The sequence below is a fragment of the Pseudophryne corroboree genome, chromosome 3 (genome assembly GCF_028390025.1).
Source record: "Pseudophryne corroboree isolate aPseCor3 chromosome 3, aPseCor3.hap2, whole genome shotgun sequence".
Classification (NCBI taxonomy): Eukaryota; Metazoa; Chordata; class Amphibia; order Anura; family Myobatrachidae; genus Pseudophryne; species Pseudophryne corroboree.
This window is the reverse complement of record NC_086446.1, coordinates 12,713,669-12,727,688: the sequence shown is the minus strand read 5'-3', so window position 1 is coordinate 12,727,688 and position 14,020 is coordinate 12,713,669. Positions and strand designations below refer to the sequence as shown.

The 14,020-nt window shown below is 46.4% G+C and overlaps 2 protein-coding genes across 4 annotated transcripts in view; one reads left to right on the top strand and one right to left on the bottom strand.

The window, feature by feature from the left end:
- The window catches only part of LOC135056945 (uncharacterized), a 904,883-nt gene that overhangs the window by 702,965 nt on the left and 187,898 nt on the right, over positions 1-14,020 (top strand). The gene's annotated exons all lie outside the window — the stretch shown is intronic.
- LOC135056994 (oocyte zinc finger protein XlCOF29-like) overlaps positions 1-14,020 on the bottom strand; it is a 59,835-nt gene that overhangs the window by 28,575 nt on the left and 17,240 nt on the right. For all 3 annotated transcript variants that reach the window (XM_063962834.1, XM_063962836.1, XM_063962835.1), the window contains exon 3: positions 100-291. In XM_063962834.1, the coding sequence (XP_063818904.1) occupies positions 100-291 (192 nt within the window). The remainder of the gene's footprint in view (positions 1-99; positions 292-14,020) is intronic.

Sequence of the window (14,020 nt, the reverse complement as noted above, 5' to 3'; positions counted from 1 at the left end):
GTTACTGTATAATGCCCCATTCCCAGCAGTCACCTCTCCAGTCATCACCCAGACACATCCCCTAGTGTTACTGTATATTGCCCCATTCCTAGCAGTCACCTCTCCAGTCAGCAGCTGAATGATCTTGTTGGTGAGTTCCAGGATCTTCTGGTCATTGTGCCTCTCATTTATCAGTGAGTGAGGTGGAGGCACCGTGATGAGGCTCTGGGTCCTGCTCAGTCCTCCTGACACATGGTGATGGCTGCTGGGTGTCTCACACTCACCGGATGTCTTCCTCACTACTGTGTAATCCTGTGTATTGGGGACGACAATGAAAAGTTGAATTAATCTCCACCTAAATGGGGCTGATTATTCGGTGTTCATGGAGCATAATATACAAGCGGAGTCTATTTTTAAAAAAAATAAGATTTTACTTACCGATAAATCTATTTCTCGTAGTCCGTAGTGGATGCTGGGACTCCGTAAGGACCATGGGGAATAGCGGCTCCGCAGGAGACAGGGCACAAAATAAAAGCTTAAGGATCAGGTGGTGTGCACTGGCTCCTCCCCCTATGACCCTCCTCCAAGCCTCAGTTAGGATACTGTGCCCGGACGAGCGTACATAATAAGGAAGGATATTGAATCCCGGGTAAGACTCATACCAGCCACACCAATCACACCGTACAACTCGTGATCTGAACCCAGTTAACAGTATGATAAACGCAAAGGAGCCTCTGAAAAGATGGCTCACAACAATAATAACCCGAATTTTTGTAACAATAACTATATACAAGTATTGCAGACAATCCGCACTAGGGATGGGCGCCCAGCATCCACTACGGACTACGAGAAATAGATTTATCGGTAAGTAAAATCTTATTTTCTCTGACGTCCTAGTGGATGCTAGGACTCCGTAAGGACCATGGGGATTATACCAAAGCTCCCAAACGGGCGGGAGAGTGCGGATGACTCTGCAGCACCGAATGAGAGAACTCCAGGTCCTCCTCAGCCAGGGTATCAAATTTGTAGAATTTAGCAAACGTGTTTGCCCCTGACCAAGTAGCTGCTCGGCAAAGTTGTAAAGCCGAGACCCCTCGGGCAGCCGCCCAAGATGAGCCCACTTTCCTTGTGGAATGGGCTTTTACTGATTTTGGCTGTGGCAATCCTGCCACAGAATGTGCAAGCTGAATTGTACTACAAATCCAACGAGCAATCGTCTGCTTTGAAGCAGGAGCACCCAGCTTGTTGGGTGCATACAGGATAAACAGCGAGTCAGATTTTCTGACTCCAGCCGTCCTGGAAACATATATTTTCAAGGCCCTGACAACGTCAAGCAACTTAGAGTCCTCTAAGTCCCTGGTAGCCGCAGGTACCACAATAGGTTGGTTCATGTGAAATGCAGAAACCACCTTAGGTAGAAATTGAGGACGAGTCCTCAATTCCGCCCTGTCAGAATGAAAAATTAAGTAAGGGCTTTTATATGATAAAGCCGCCAATTCTGACACACGCCTGGCTGAAGCCAAGGCTAACAGCATCGACACCTTCCATGTGAGATATTTTAAGTCCACAGTGGAAAGTGGTTCAAACCAATGTGACTTTAGAAAACTCAACACAACATTGAGATCCCAAGGTGCCACTGGAGGCACAAAAGGAGGCTGTATGTGCAGCACCCCTTTTACAAATGTCTGAACTTCAGGTACTGAAGCCAATTCTTTCTGGAAGAAAATCGACAGGGCCGAAATTTGAACCTTAATGGACCCTAATTTTAGACCCATAGACAGTCCTGTTTGCAGGAAATGAAGGAAACGACCCAGTTGAAATTCCTCTGTAGGGGCCTTCTTGGCCTCACACCACGCAACATATTTACGCCAAATGCGGTGATAATGTTTTGCGGTTACGTCCTTCCTGGCTTTGACCAGAGTAGGGATGACTTCTTCTGGAATGCCTTTTTCCCTCAGGATCCGGCGTTCAACCGCCATGCCGTCAAACGCAGCCGCGGTAAGTCTTGGAACAGACAAGGCCCCTGCAGTAGCAGGTCCTTTCTTAGAGGTAGAGGCCACGGTTCGTCCGTGAGCATCTCTTGAAGTTCCGGGTACCAAGTCCTTCTTGGCCAATCCGGAACCACGAGTATCGTTCTTACTCCTCTCCTTCTTATGATTCTCAGTACTTTTGGTATGAGAGGCAGAGGAGGGAACACATACACTGACTGGTACACCCACGGCGTTACCAGAGCGTCCACTGCTATTGCCTGAGGGTCCCTTGACCTGGCGCAATATCTGTCCAGTTTTTTGTTTAGACGTGACGCCATCATGTCCACCTTTGGTTTTTCCCAACGGTTTACAATCAGGTGGAAGACTTCTGGGTGAAGTCCCCACTCTCCCGGGTGAAGGTCGTGTCTGCTGAGGAAGTCTGCTTCCCAGTTGTCCACTCCCGGAATGAACACTGCTGACAGTGCTATCACATGATTTTCCGCCCAGCGAAGAATCCTTGCAGCTTCTGCCATTGCCCTCCTGCTTCTCGTGCCGCCCTGTCTGTTTACGTGGGCGACTGACGTGATGTTGTCCGATTGGATCAACACCGCCTGACCCTGAAGCAGAGGTTTTGCTTGACTTAGGGCATTGTAAATGGCCCTTAGTTCCAGAATGTTTATATGAAGAGATGTTTCCATGCTTGACCACAAGCCCTGGAAATTCCTTCCCTGTGTGACTGCTCCCCAGCCTCTCAGGCTGGCATCCGTGGTTACCAGGATCCAATCCTGAATGCCAAATCTGCGGCCCTCTAGTAGATGAGCACTCTGCAGCCACCACAGGAGAGACACCCTTGTCCTTGGCGACAGGGTTATCCGCTGATGCATCTGCAGATGCGATCCGGACCATTTGTCCAGTAGATCCCACTGAAACGTTCTTGCATGGAATCTTCCGAATGGAATCGCTTCGTAAGAAGCCACCATTTTTCCCAGGACCCTCGTGCACTGATGCACTGAGACCTGGCCTGGTTTCAGGAGGTTCCTGACTAGCTCGGATAACTCCCTGGCCTTCTCCTCCGGGAGAAACACCTTCTTCTGGACTGTGTCCAGAATCATTCCTAGGAACAGTAGACGTGTCGTTGGAATCAGCTGCGATTTTGGAATATTTAGAATCCACCCGTGCTGACGTAACACTACCTGAGATAGTGCTACTCCGACTTCTAACTGTTCCCTGGATCTTGCCCTTATCAGGAGATCGTCCAAGTAAGGGATAATTAAAATGCCTTTTCTTCGTAGAAGAATCATCATTTCGGCCATTACCTTGGTAAAGACCCGAGGTGCCGTGGACAATCCAAACGGCAGCGTCTGAAACTGATAATGACAGTTTTGAACTACAAACCTGAGGTACCCTTGGTGAGAAGGGTATATTGGGACGTGGAGATAAGCATCTTTGATGTCCAGAGACACCATATAGTCCCCTTCTTCCAGGTTCGCTATCACTGCTCTGAGTGACTCCATCTTGAATTTGAACCTTTTTATGTAAGTGTTCAAGGATTTCAGATTTAAAATTGGTCTCACCGAGCCGTCCGGCTTCGGTACCACAAACAGCGTGGAATAATACCCCTTTCCCTGTTGCAGGAGGGGTACCTTGATTATCACCTGCTGGGAATACAGCTTGTGAATGGCTTCCAAAACTGCCTCCCTGTCGGAGGGAGACTTTGGTAAAGCAGACTTCAGGAACCGATGAGGGGGAAACGCCTCGAATTCCAGTTTGTACCCCTGCGATACTACCTGTAGAATCCAGGGATCCACTTGCGAGTGAGCCCACTGCGCGTTGAAATTCTTGAGACGGGCCCCCACCATATCTGAGTCTGCTTGTAAAGCCCCAGCGTCATGCTGAAGACTTGGCAGAAGCAGGGGAGGGCTTCTGCTCCTGGGAAGCGGCTGCATGGTGCAGTCTTTTTCCTCTTCCTCTGCCCCGGGGCAGAAAGGAGTGGCCTTTTGCTCGCTTGTACTTATGGGAACGAAAGGACTGAGTTTGAAAAGACGGTGTCTTTTTCTGCTGATGTGAAGTGACCTGGGGTAAAAAGGTGGATTTCCCAGCCGTTGCCGTGGCCACCAGGTCCGAAAGACCAGCCCCAAATAACTCCTCCCCTTTATACGGCAATACTTCCATGTGCCGTTTGGAATCCGCATCCCCTGACCACTGTCGCGTCCATAACGCTCTTCTGGCAGAGATGGACATAGCACTTACTCTTGATGCCAGGGTGCAAATATCCCTCTGTGCATCACGCATATATAGCAATGCATCCTTTAAATGTTCTATAGTTAACAAAATATTGTCCCTATCCAGGGTATCAATATTCTCAGTCAGGGAATCCGACCATGCGACTCCAGCACTGCACATCCAGGCTGAGGCGATTGCTGGTCGCAGTATAACACCAGTATGTGTGTATATACTTTTTAAGATATTTTCCAGCCTTCTATCAGCTGGTTCTTTGAGGGTGGCCGTATCAGGAGACGGTAACGCTACTTGTTTAGATAAACGTGTGAGCGCCTTATCTACCCTAGGGGGTGTTTCCCAACGCTCCCTAACCTCTGGCGGAAAGGGATATAGTGCTAATAATTTATTAGAAATTAGCTGTTTTTTATCGGGGGAAACCCACGCTTTATCACACACCTCATTTATTTCCTCTGACTCAGGAAAAACTATTGGTAGTTTTTTCACACCCCACATAATACCCTTCTTTGTGGTACTTGTAGTGTCAGAAAGGTTCAATGCCTCTTTCATTGCCGTGATCATGTAACGTGTGGCCCTACTGGACATTACGTTTGACTCGTCACCGTCGACACTAGACTCCGTATCTGTGTAAGGGTCTGTGTCGACCCACTGAGGTAACGGGCGTTTTAAGGCCCCTGACGGTGTCTGAGACGCCTGGACAGGCACTAATTGATTTGCCGGCTGTCTCATGTCGTCAACAGTTTTTTGCAAATTGCTGACATTATCACTTAATTGTTTAAATACAATCATCCAGTCAGGTGTCGACTCCCTAGGGGGTGACATCACCAACACAGGCAACTGCTCCGCCTCCACATCATTTTCCTCCTCATACATGTCGACACACGCGTAACGACACACAGCACACACACCGGGAATGCTCTGATAGAGGACAGGACCCCACTTAGCCCTTTGGAGAGACAGAGGGAGAGTCTGCCAGCACACACCCAGCGCTATATATATATACAGAAATAACCTTATAGAAGTGTTATTCCCTTATAGCTGCTGTTTTTATAGTTATTTGCTGCCAAAATGCCCCCCCTTCTCTTTTTTACCCTGATTCTGAAGCAGGACTGCAGGGGAGAGTCAGGGAGCCGTCCTTCCAGCGGAGCTGTGAGGGAAAATGGCGCTTGTGTGCTGAGGAGATAGGCTCCGCCCCTTCACGACGTCCTTATCTCCCGCTTTTTTGTGTAAAAATGGCAGGGGATAAAATACATCCATATAGCCCAGGAGCTATATGTGATGTATTCCTTTTGCCACCTAAGGTATATACTGTTTATATTGCGTCTCAGGGCGCTCCCCCCCTAGCGCCCTGCACCCTCAGTGACCGGAGTGTGAAGTGTGCTGAGAGCAATGGCGCACAGCTGCGGTGCTGTGCGCTACCTTAGTCTGAAGACAGGATGTCTTCTGCCGCCGATTTCACCGGACCTCTTCGTCTCTTCTGGCTCTGTAAGGGGGACGGCGGCGCGGCTCCGGTGACCCATCCAGGCTGTACCTGTGATCGTCCCTCTGGAGCTAATGTCCAGTAGCCTAAGAAGCCCAATCCACTCTGCACGCAGGTGAGTTCGCTTCTTCTCCCCTTAGTCCCACGATGCAGTGAGCCTGTTGCCAGCAGGACTCACTGAAAATAAAAATAAAAACCTAAACTAAACTTTTATTCTAAGCAGCTCAGGAGAGCCACCTAGATTGCACCCTTCTCGGCCGGGCACAAAAATCTAACTGGAGCTTGGAGGAGGGTCATAGGGGGAGGAGCCAGTGCACACCACCTGATCCTTAAGCTTTTATTTTGTGCCCTGTCTCCTGCGGAGCCGCTATTCCCCATGGTCCTTACGGAGTCCCAGCATCCACTAGGACGTCAGAGAAAATATGTTTTCATTGACTCTGAAGCGTATTGAACAAAAGATGAAAGAGATGAAAAGATGGAGATAACACGCAGAGGAAGACAGCAGAGACATAAGTAACATTCTCCTCGTTTCCTCCCACACGCTAAGAAAATACAGGTAGGTTAATTGTCTCCCAATGAGCAATGAACCCTGATGTGTAAGTGTGTGTATGTACATGTGTTTAGTGCAGACTGGATGGGCCAGGTGGTTCTTATCTGTCATCACATTCTATGATCCTATGATTGGCTAGTGTGGAACCGGCACGAAAACAAACAACAGGCGTTATGCTCCGCACCCCACAACCCCTTCCCTATATAATACCTGCACACTCCACCTGGCCTTCAGTTTCATTTTCTAACAAAGCTGTATGAACCCTCAGGAATAATACAAACAGCAATTGTCACAATAGAAGACGACAGGGTGGGAGCGCAATGCCCCCCAGCTGGATTATGAGGAGTACCAAAATCAAGTTTCCTCATTCATCCACGATGAAGAACAAACTATACATTATGGTAAGAACTTACCGTTCATAACGATATTTCTCCTAAGTCCACAGGATAACAATGGGATATGATGCAGCGACAGAGGATTTTCACCAATCGGTCAAAGCTTTTCGGCTTCCCAGCATGCAACGGGCCCGTCCATATATCCCCGCCTCCTGGCTCAGGCAAATCAGTTGTATTCCAAAGCTCAAGGCAGGAGCATCATAGATAGCCCTAATCAGGCGAGAAGAACACAAATGCACACCCTTCCGTACAAGAAGGAAGAGGTTAGTGAGTAAAAGGATCCTCAAATAAGGTGCGTCAGGGGGGCATCCCTGTGGACTTAGGAGAAATACCGTTATCAACGGTAAGTTCTTACCATAACGTATATTTCTCCAGCAGGGTCCACAGGTTATCCACAGGATAACAATGGGATTTCGCAAAGCAATTTAGTGGTGAGGACGCTCCTGATTGGACAGAAGAATCCTTCGCCCGAATTCAGCGTCATGAGAGGCAAAGGTATCCATGGCATAATGTCTAATGAATGTGTTAATGGAAGACCATGTGGCTGCCTTACATATCTGTTCTGCTGAAGCACCACGTTGTGCTGCCCATGATGGACCTACCTTACGTGTAGAGTGAGCAGAGACATTAGCCGGAATAGGGAGATCAGTCTGAGAATATGCTTCTGAAATCATCATCCGAAGCCACCTTGCAGGGTCTGCTTATTCGCAGGCAATCCTCTCTTGTGAAATCCGTAGATAACGAGGAGAGAATCTGTCTTTCTGATGGCACTGGTATGATCCACGTAGATCCTTAAGGCACGGACCACGTCCAGCGATGCATCTCCAGCAGAAAGTCCCGATACCTGAAAAGCCGGGACTACAATTTCTTCATTAAGGTGGAATTTAGACACCACCTTAGGAAGATACCCAGATCTGGTTCTGAGAACTGCTTTATCTGGATAAAAAAAAATCAGGAATGCGGAACAACCTGACAATGCCCCTAAATCTGATGCTCTTCTAGCTGACGCCATAGCCAGTAGAAAGAGAACTTTAGCTGTCAACCATTTAAGATCCACTTTATTAAGTGGTTCAAATGGGGCAACTTGAAGCGCTGTCAAGACTAAACTTAAGTCCCAAGGCACTGTAGGAGGAACAAAAGGAGATTGAATGCGCAGCATTCCCTGGAAAAAAAAGTACGCACATCCTGTAAGTTTGCAATTTTCTTTTGGAACCATACAGTCAATGCCGACACTTGCACTCTCAAGGAAGACACCTTCAAATCTTTATCCATTCCTGACTGAAGTAATGCTAAGACCCTGGAAACTCTAAAAGACTTAGGGTCCATTTTCCGCTCACTGCACCAATGAATATAGGTTTGCCATATTCGGTGATAAATGCGAGCTGAGGAAGGTTTCCTTGCTCTGATCATTGTTTGAATTACCTGTTGTGAGAATCCTCTTGACTTCAGGATAGAGGTTTCAATAGCCACGCTGTCAAAGACAGTCGAATCAGATGTCTGTGATAACAGGGACCCTGCATCAGTAGATCTGGACGTTGTCAAAGTCAAAAAATATCGAGATCCACAATGCCTTGTACTAACCCCATGCACATGCCCGCTGCGCGTACACCCAGTCTGCCGTGCGTGACACATGTCCGCAACTTGCGTACAGTCGCTCCGGCGATTACGCGCGTGATATGCGTATTTACGGTAGAGTTCGTGAGCTTGTAGCGGGCGAATCGTTCATAACATATTTAACCAATATAGTGTGTTTTGTAGATAATATTCCCCTTAATAATGTCTGCAAGTATGTATAGTGTAAATGGTTCATGGACAGAGGGATTCCTCTTTGCATGATATGAAGGGTCAGATAAAGGGTGAACGGTGGTGTTTGGTGTGCAGCTGAAGAGTATTTTATTAGGAACATTCCGGTGTTGGTTAGGAAGAGATTGTTCGCTCCTGCGCATAGTTATGTATAAAGGTAGTTTACAGACATTTACTGTATTTATAGTTCATTATCCATGCGGCGGGAATCTTGAGGATACCTCCCACCTGAGCAGTTTGAAATAGTCACAGCCCACCTATTCGAATCCACCTATGACCTTTTGTTATAATGCAGAGACACATTCCTGTGTCTAATGGACAATGAGATTGTAGGGACCATTGTATTGTACTGTAGGGTGTGTATATAAAGGCCACTGTTCCTGACCGGCCAGTACTCTCTCTCATCAACGATCATCTGCTTGATATCGGAGGTCTGGATCCGGGTTGCGCATGCGAGTATTCCCACATATGGTATGTTCTCTGTAGCCACTTTGTTACTTTTTGTGTATGCCATTCATTCTCACTCTGTGTATTTGTGTTTGCGATCGTTCGCTATTGTTTATACTTGTTTTATGTTATTCTGTTTAGTTATTAATGTTAGGTTTGTAGTGTATAAGCTGTAACTGGTTTTCCCCTTTTTACATACTAAAATCTACTAGAAGGTGTTGGAATCTTACTAAGTGTTGTGTGTTTCACCATTTATTACTAAGGGTTTCTGAGCATCTCAATCGCTCAAACGGCTTGCTTAATAACAAGGTTAACCAGTGTTACATCATTGCCGTATCTCGGTATTAAGGTTTATAGTATAAACATATTCTGTGTTTAAGGTTTAAAAGGTTATTGACTGTGTGTGCGCTCGCTGTGTGTATTCCGTACACCCAGCGCAGCGTGTACACGTTACTTGCGTACCACGTACGAAGCCTTTGTACACAAATAGCGTACGGAGTGCGTAGCACGTGCACGTGGTTTAGCGGCCATTACAGCTCCACGGTATTAGTATATAGCTTATGTTGAATGATAAATAGACTTTATCAATTGGGAGATAGTCCGGTCCACCTCATATCCGCAGTCAAGCAAAAACAGGCAGACTTTATCGATCAGCAAAGGTCGGAAAGGTAGTATCCCCTGTATCAGTGTTTGTGGTTGGGGATACAGTAGTGCTGATCGGATAAGCGTCTGCGTCTCTTGGTTTGTAGGGATGCTTGTGGGATCCGAGGAAGGTAAGAACATACAGCTATTGTTTTAAATCTGTTTAAAAAAAATTCTGTTTGGCGCCAATTGCGCACACAATACACGCACACACACCTGCATTGTTATTTGTGTATTCTCGCATAGTCACTCTCTTGTTGCCATTAGAATTGATTGCTAGACACGTGCTGAGGAAATTTGGTGCTATTTAGTTGATATTATAAAGAGTAATATTTAAAGGGAGTAATTGTAAAAAGCACGCACGCAGCATAGCAGATACTGTGTGGTGTTCGGTAAGCGATTATAGTTGAACATCGTTTACATTTATAGAAGCGTGTTATTTGCGTTACTGTGAGCGTATCTGGCTTTTTGCATACGTGTCTCGGGCAACGTGCGAGATTACGTACGCAAAACGTAAAGGCCGACACACGTGGCACATATTACGCAGCGTGCGTACGGATACGCCCACTAAACTCAAATCACACGATAGCATTGTTTTAGTGTGGGCGGTATAGTAGCCACGTGATAATAGCACAAGTTTGTTCAGTTTCCAAAAAGTTTAGTTTAAAGAGAACCTTTTTCTATTGCAAAACCCGGGGATTGAACTGTTTGCCTGAATGAAAGTCATTTCTGTACAGAAAAATCAGAGTGCATATGAGTGAACAGGAGTGAGTGTGCAAATAAAGGTAGTCTTTTTGTGAACCCAGAAATCGGGATCCCGTCGGAGACCACATCAGGTGAGTGGACACTTGGTGGCGTGGGATTGGCTTGCTCATGTTAACATTGTATAAGGTAAAGGAGCAATTAGTATCCGCAGACAAGAGGACTGCGAAGGTTAGAAAGCGCACCCCCGGGGGTTTGCATAGTACCCATATTCCGTTCAGTATAATGCTCCGGCTGAAGGTTTCGCAGCCTAAACAATCGATTCCATTGGTCGTACAGCGTATAAATATTAAGTTACTTATACGCAGTGCGACTGTACCGCACGTAATTGTGTGCATTAGTTTGTTACCTTGATACCCATTACTTTGTGGGATCATAAACGCTATTTGTACATTCTAACGTGATTTGTGTAGGTGTTTGTTATTTTAAGGGAGTTTCGCTGTTCACTCAGGAAATCTCCAACAACTAATATTTACTGGGGAGGGTAGCATACTCCCACACGCCCCAGTAAATAGAGGTTACAAAAAGATCCCGAGATTGGGTACGACCAGTGGTGGGCACATTGCTGGAATTCGTATTGGCCAATAGGGGCGTGAGTGGGTGAAGGCACTCGTTGAACTTTCACCGTCGCCTTATCTCTGGGAACTTGGTTTGTTTTGTAAGAATTTGCTGAGACAGCAATATCTGCAAACAATGGGGGCCAGTTGCTCAAGTAAGGGACGACCAACAAGGGCTCACCTTGGTATTTGTTGGCCCAAAGGGTCAGCGCGGTATATAATGTGTGAGAAATACGGATCAGACACACAGGTATTATGCAAAGAATGGGAACGAATGACTGAGGATGATGGGGAACAGTTTCCCAGGGTGGGCAGTTTGAATCCTGAGGTATTGCAAAATCTAAGAAAAAGGATAGGTCTAATAAAATCTGCAGAGCAGAGGATTAGACATTATGATTGTTTACAGTTATGGCAACAGGAGAGTGAAATACAACAGGAATTAGCTCAGAGAGCAAATTCATTCCCTGGCAGAAATCTGATAGCAACGGCACCACCACCGTATATAGTAGGGGAAAAAGTGGCTGCAGAGAATGGCATGCGGGTGTACGATAAGGGTGCACTTAACCAATGTAGTAGTGATAAGAGTAAAATGAATGTTAATGCAAATGTTGATGCTAATGCTAACCCGTGCAAGTTGTATCCCATTTTAAACTTCCCTCAGGAATACGACCATGAAGATGAGCCCACTACGATATCAGCTCTCTCTCTAGCGGCCATCATACACGATACTCCAGTGGGCACGACCCAACCAGTGAGAGCGGTAACAAAAGCCCATAGTGCAGGGACAGGTGAGGTTGTGTCAACAGGTAAGTACGGCACTGTACAATATGCTGAAACTGTTACACCACACAGTGTAGAATCAATACAGAGTGATGTAATTGATCTTAATCCTGTTAGAGTGATAGCGGTCCCCAATGGGAAGACCGACGCAAATGGAGTCACACCCATCAGGAACATTGCAATGCATTGTGCCTGGTCCAGAGCAGAATTGAGAACAATTTTGTCTGAATTTCCCGATCCCAGAAAGGATCTAGCCGCATGTCAAAGGTTCATTAAAGACCTAGGTAACTCCACTGATCCCAACAACAAAGATTGGCGGACACTACTGCGGGAATGCCTGCCCTCTAGTATTGACCCTGTGAAATTCATTACGGATTGTTAGTTAGATGCAGAGGTAACTCTCACTGACGAGTACAATCAGGAAAATGTTAAACAGATCAATCTGCAGTTAGGAGTATATTTCCCAGCCGTTGTAAAATGGAACAAAATTTTCTCCATTAAGCAAATGGAAGGGGAAACTGCTTCTGATTATTTCCACCGGGCACTGGAGGAAATAGCTAGATATACTGGGATCATGGACATTGAGGCAAATGTACATCATAGAGAGGTAGCGGTGTCCGTATTGATGGACGGTTTAAAGGAAGTATTAAGGACTAGGGTACAAACCACTCAACCTAACTGGAGAGGTATGTCGGTGGCCGCCTTAAGAGAGACTGCTGTCGGGCATGACAGGAACATCACAAGACGCAGGGAGTCACAGGGTGATAAGCAGATGGCCATAAGTATCCAAGCCCTTACAACAAGGCCGCCTCAGTTTAAATCTCAGACCCCTGTTGGTAAGCCGTATATGGTAAAATGTTACAATTGTAACAGGGAAGGATATTTTGCACGAAACTGCACCAATAGAAACTCACACAATGTATATCGACCCCCTAGACCAGAGCATGACCCACAGTATGGCACACGTAGATGGGATCAGGGACCGCAGAGGAGGAGTGATGAGCCACACGCAGGGGAAACTAGGAGGTACCCACCAAAAAGAAACTGGCAGATCTCTGAAAATTCCCAGTTACCTCCCTCACATATTGTAGCAACCAATGCGCTGCGTGAAGGTCTCAATCGACAATAGGGGTGGGGCCACACCTGTAGTCTGCAGCCAGTGACATTAATTGCGAGCCTTGGAAGTGAACCCGAGGTCACAATTGATGTAGCTGGTAGATCTCTACCTTTCCTTGTAGATACGGGGGCGACCAAGTCAGTGTTAAATTCAACAGTGGGTATGAAGACCACTGGTAAGACCATTCCAGCCATGGGAGTAACAGGAGTAGTACAATACTACCCATTAAGCAAACCAGCAGAGATTACGATAGGGCCTTTACAGACTAAGCATTCTTTTCTGCTGGCTGCATCGGCTCCAACTAATCTACTTGGTAGAGATTTACTGTGCAAGATGGGATGTGTCATATATTGTACTCCTGAAGGTGTGTTCTTAGATATACCTGAGAATCACGCTCAGGAAGTGCAGGATATGTTGGACACCCCACAAAGGTTAATGTCACACACTGTTGTTACAGATAGATGTCCGTCCAAGGTAGAGGAAATGATTTCCCAGATACCGGAATCACTTTGGACCAAGGATGGACAAGACACTGGATTGATGGCAAATGTAGCTCCTGTAGTAGTTCAAGTAAAAGATGGTAGGATAGCTCCAAAAATCCCACAGTATCCTCTGAAGCCAGAGGTGGAGTTAGGAGTTTACCCAGTAATAGAGCGCTTGCTACAACAGGGCATTCTGGTTAGAATGTCCAGCACTCCATCTTCCCTGTGAAAAAGAGTGGGGGGAGGGGTTACAGGCTAGTGCAGGATCTAAGGGGATCAACAAAATAGTTGAGAGCCAATTCCCCGTAGTGCCAAATCCAGCGGTCATCCTTATGCAAATCCCTCCCACGGCGAAATTTTTCACTGTAATTGACCTCTGCTCCGCCTTCTTCTCGGTACCTCTGCACCCTGACAGCCAATACTTGTTCGCCTTCACATATAGAGGAGTACAGTACACCTGGACTCGTTTTCCACAAGGTTTCATTGACAGCCCAAGTATTTTCTCGCAGGCTTTGCATGATTGTTAACAATCCTTTCAACCTGAGAGCGGATCAATATTAATACAGTATGTAGATGACTTACTGCTGTGTTCTGATTCACTCAAATCGTCCTTGAAAGACACAAAACAGCTTCTGTTTCCTCTTTCTGACACAGGACACAAGATTTCAAAGGACAAGTTACAATTATGCCAGACCAAGGTAAAATATTTGGGGCATTGTTTGACACAAGGACTGAGACACCTCACCACTGATAGAGTACAGGCAATTCACGACATGACCCTGCCACAGACTCAGCAACAGATTCGCACGTTCCTAGGA